The 5,088-nt window shown below is 32.2% G+C and overlaps 1 protein-coding gene across 1 annotated transcript; it reads right to left on the bottom strand.

The window, feature by feature from the left end:
* Positions 1 to 3,811: 3,811 nt before the first annotated feature.
* Positions 3,812 to 4,770, bottom strand: LOC105173054 (Late embryogenesis abundant (LEA) hydroxyproline-rich glycoprotein family). Its single transcript, XM_011094701.3, has one exon. The coding sequence runs from the start codon at positions 4,647 to 4,649 to the stop codon at positions 3,951 to 3,953; it is 699 nt and encodes a 232-aa protein (XP_011093003.2). The 5' UTR covers positions 4,650 to 4,770; the 3' UTR covers positions 3,812 to 3,950.
* Positions 4,771 to 5,088: the final 318 nt, after the last annotated feature.

The raw sequence follows: 5,088 nt of genomic DNA, 5'->3' as shown, positions 1-5,088 counted from the left end.
ACATGTTTGTAGGAGAAGTTCTTGAGGATGCTGGAGGAATGCTAGAGACAGCACAACAGCAATGAAGAGCCTCCAATGTCCTCTCAAGGCTCTGTGCCCTGGACAAGCAGTAGGTCTGGATGTCAGCAGCGGGCGGCTGAAAGAAATGCTGAGTATTCGAGGCCCACCACTCGATTGCTAGACCATCACAGGCAAGCGTTCGACTGCTCCATCGCCCTCTTTAGGCCATTCTATTTTTATGAGCATCACTATTACTTATTATATATTTTTCTTTATTTTAATGATAGTTAAATTTCTTTTATTGTATAAAAGTCGTAAAATCTAATCAATTAATTTTAGCCATTAAATTTTAAATCTATAAAAAAAACAAAGAATTTAAATTAACCAATTTAAAATATATATTAAAAATATAAATTTATTATTTAAAAAATAAATAAAATTAATTCTCATTGCCCTAGGGGTAACTACTCGTCGTCGCCGACCAGATCTGCGATGGGCGATCACCGTAGCACAGAAGGCGGCGGCAAGCGATAAGTAGCCCTTAATTTGGGCCACAGCGCTGCTCAAATATTTATAAGTTTTTAATTTTTAAATTTAAAATGATTAAAACTCTAAATAATAAATTTAAAAATAATTAAAAAATATTAAACTTTACTTTCAATATTAATGATGGGTAATATGATTTAAATATTATTTATACTAAATATATATAATTTATTGGAATATTTTTAAACCAATAATACTTTAAATTAGTTAAAAATGTATAATTTTTATAATGAATTAATATTTATATATATTCCTACCGACATGTAAAGTTAGAAAATGAATTTGGTATAGTTTAAGTTAATTTTTTAATTTAAATTATAAAATTTTAAATATTTTACATACACTTTTGGTGTTTTTAGATAAATATATTTGAATTAATTATATTTTTAAAAGATGAAAGTGCAAAAAATAACAATAAAAGATAAACTCGAAAGAATCTAATTTGATCAAATCTCTTATATATATATATATATATATATTGGGGCATTTTTGGAAAAATATTTTGACTATTTTGACAAATTAGAGGAGTTTTTAACTATTTTGCCAAAATATTGAAGGTAAAATAGAATGTAGCCAAAATATATTGCCCGATTCTTCCTCAAAACAACAATCAGCTCACACGAGCCTTTTCGGGGAATTTATTAAAAAAATGTCAAAAAAAAAAAAAAGTTAGTAAAATAGGGTAAAATTGAAATTGTTAGAAAAGTGAGTGGCACCGCGGTTACTGACCGCGGTGCCACAATTTTTTATTTTAAAAAAAAAAACTTCTTTGTGTCACTGCGGTGACAAACCGCGGTGACATTGATTTTAAAATAATTATAATTTTAAAATAATTATAATTTTATTAAATTCTATTTAATTAATTATAAATAGTATTATTAATTATTTAATTAATTATAATAGTATTATTAATTAATTAAATAGAATTTAATAAAATTATAATTATTTTAAAAATTGAACAAACAAATACTTGATGAAATTGAGCAAGATTGGTCTTGTTGGAATCGCATTGAAACTGTTTGCTGCCATTTCTCCACCGTCAGGACAAATCACAGATTAAGACCATAGCAGTTCGAATCCTGTCGTCCAGACGATTCCAACAAGACTAATCTTGCTCAATTTCATCAAGTATTTGTTTGTTCAATTAAAATACATATGTTTTAAAATAGTTATAATTTTATTAAATTCTATTTATTAATTAATAATACTATTTATAATTAATTAATAATACTATTTATAAAAATAATTAATTAATAATACTATTTATAATTAATTAATAATTAATAATTAATAATACTATTTAGACCAATCTTGCTCAATTTCATCAAGTATTTATTAAGATTTGAAAATTTGAAAATTTTTCCACCAAAAATTCGCTGAAACTGTTTGTCAAATTAATTTTCTTTTTTTTTGTTTGTTCAATTAAAATACATATATTTTAAAATATTTATAATTTTATTAAATTCTATTTAATTAATTATAAATAGTATTATTAATTAATTATAAATAGTATTATTAATTATTTAATTAATTATAATAGTATTATTAATTAATTAAATAGAATTTAATAAAATTATAATTATTTTAAAAATTGAACAAACAAATACTTGATGAAATTGAGCAAGATTGGTCTTGTTGGAATCGTCTGGACGACAGGATTCGAACGGCTATGGTCTTAATCTGTGATTCGTCCTGACGGTGGAGAAATGACAGCAAACAGCTTCAGCGCAAATTTTCGGCGGAAAAACTTCAAATTTCATATCTTAACAAATATTTAATAAAATTGAACTAGGGTGGTCTCGTTAGAACCGTTAGGTCGAGGCGAGTCCAGTGGCGGTGGTTCGTGATTGTGGGTCGCTCCGGTGGCGGCGAATCGATGGCCGAAAAGTGCGGTGTTCGTGCTAAAAATTCATTATTTACGATTGATAAAACTTGAAATTGTTTGTGGGGAAATGTTCGTCTCATCAAGGGGAGTCGAACGGTATATTTGATGGCTAACAATTCGCCATAATAATGCCGAAATTTTAACGAGAAGTTGACAACAATTCATCGTAAAATAAAATTTTTTTTTTAAAAAAAAAAACTCTCTGGCACCGCGGTCTGTGACCGCGGTGCCACAGAGAAAATTATTTTTTTTTTAAAAAAAATGAGGCACCGCGGTGTCAGACCGCGGTGCCACTTACTTTCCTAATCTTTTCAAAATGGCATATTTTGACTAATTTTTTCTTTTTTTCGCATTTATTAAATAAATTTGCCAGCCTTTTCCTCCAACTCCAAGTGACCACTTAAGAACCATGGGTAAGCCATCCCTTGATAGAATCAAAAAGCGTCGAGAGAATTTGCCCTGGTTAGTTGATCGCTTAGATAGACGAGGGTGGAATAAGATATATTATTCGTATTCTCTGTGGAGAACGGATCAGCTTTTTATACAAGGAATTAAATGCTAAACTGTTAAAGCGCAAATTCGATGCCAATAAAGCAGAGCAATTGCTTCAAGAGTAATACTCATTACTAGTTATTTGTGGTGGCACACTTCCTAGATGTGCAAATTCTATTATATTATTTAATAAAATATTTATTAGTTTATAGAATATATAAGAAATAATATTAAATTTATAAAAAAGAATTATCAAACAATGAGTGAAAATTAAAAAAAATATATATCAAAAGATGGTGGAGGAGTGAAAATTTAAATGAATAAATAAAAAACCTGAATTAAATATTAAAAGAACAGGAAGAAAGAAGAAAAAAGAAAAAAGAGAGAGAGAGACTTTTTTTGCTCCCTTAATATATACTCCATATAAAGCTAAGAAAGAATCAATCCCCATTAGACCTCAAGTAATTAATCCCTTTTCCCTTTCTAAATTCTTATCCAAGAAGGCACTGCACGAGCAAACACATTTCTGTCTTTTCAAATCATAATTCTACTTAAGTTGTAGATAATTAAAAGTCCAGTTATTAGATTTAGACGAGGCTATAGCCGCTGCTTATATAGATAATTAGATTAAGAAACTGACAGGCGCATCTTTCATGTACGTATTTTAATTTTTACGAAATTTTATATATAAGAAGTTAATTAAATCAGGTATGAGGTTAAAACCCATGATTGTTTCTGGAAAATGACTTAAATCGAATTGCTTATAAACTGAGTGCGCTTATAACTACATCTGGGCATGTAGATGACTGATGTCGATCACCACTGGTGATGTCTTCATTAATTAGATCATGAGAATAAATGATCTTAATTAGTAATTGTACTATCCGCTTTTCAGGCAATACCATACCTTAATTAATCAGCGAATAAAATCGATAATTTACAAGCAAAATTAACTTCATGTCAGCATTGCGGAAAGAAAGGCGGTAAAATTAAAACAATTAAAGCTTACGAACTGAACTAGATCAATTCACACGTCAACTATGCAGGCCGGAGATCCAAGCAGAGGCAGTTGCCCGACAATCCCTTTCTTCAACCCCACAAACAAATCGCACCTTACATATACTCCGTAACGCCTACTCCTTATGGCTCCCGCCTTGTATCTCAGCTTCCCCGTCAACACTAGCCTCAGGCCCACCACCCCGTAAGCCTCGTCCATCATCAGCCCGTTAACCACTTCAGCCGGCACTGGCAGGGTAGATCCTCCCAGCACCGGGGACAGAGCCACCGTGCTTTTGGTCTCGTGAAATAAAGGTGGCAGGATTACTGGTGGCGTGATGGCCTGGTTCTTGTAGGAAACAAACGCCGAAAGTTGATTGTAGAAAATGGAGACTCGTTTGTTGGGGTTTCTGGTCACCACCGTGAACTGCATGGTTGTAGATATGAAAGGCGGAGAGGTGGCGTTCAGTTCATAAACGGCGGCACTAACGACTCTGAACTTTGGCTTATGCGGGCGATAAACTAACCAGACTGTAAGAGCGGTGATGCCGGCCAAGAGTAGGAAGATGACTATAGCTGCGCATAGGGCCCCGCGTCGATCTCTGACTGGATAGCTGTATCCTTTAGACGGCGCACCTTGTTCCTTGCGGAGCTTCTTCTCATCTTCTTCTGTCATTTTGACAGGTTGGTTATGTGTTGCTTCTACTCTGCTGGGTTCTTCTTCTGCCATGAAAGACTGTGTGATATAGGGGAAGAGAATCAAAGGTGGCGACGAAAGGGAAGCTATACGGTTCGAGATATGGATGGTAATCGTGGCGAGAGAATAAGAGAAAGGTAGGCCAGCAAAAGGTATGCGCGGGACAAGTGGAACATATGACGAAGCATATAATAATAGGAAGAAGAATACGAATTTCTTCATTTGTTTCATTTATGAAGCGTGTTTTGCACATCCTCGGCGTGTGCATAAAATTTTAAAAATAAATTATAAAATAAAATATTATGCAAAATTAAGATTTTCTTTAACTATTTCAATGTTTTAAATTTATAATGAATAAATGAAAAATATTCTTGATGTAGTTTGCGATTCAATTGGTGCTTATTGCACGAGGCATTGTCTACTTTGATTTTGTATGAGTCTCGTGATTTGTCCTGGAAAGGTGCTTCTCTAG

The sequence above is a fragment of the Sesamum indicum genome, linkage group LG11, assembly GCF_026168435.1.
Source record: "Sesamum indicum cultivar Baizhima isolate 11 linkage group LG11, ASM2616843v1, whole genome shotgun sequence".
Classification (NCBI taxonomy): Eukaryota; Viridiplantae; Streptophyta; class Magnoliopsida; order Lamiales; family Pedaliaceae; genus Sesamum; species Sesamum indicum.
Note: the sequence above shows the minus strand (reverse complement) of the source record. Positions and strands in the feature narration are given on the sequence as shown.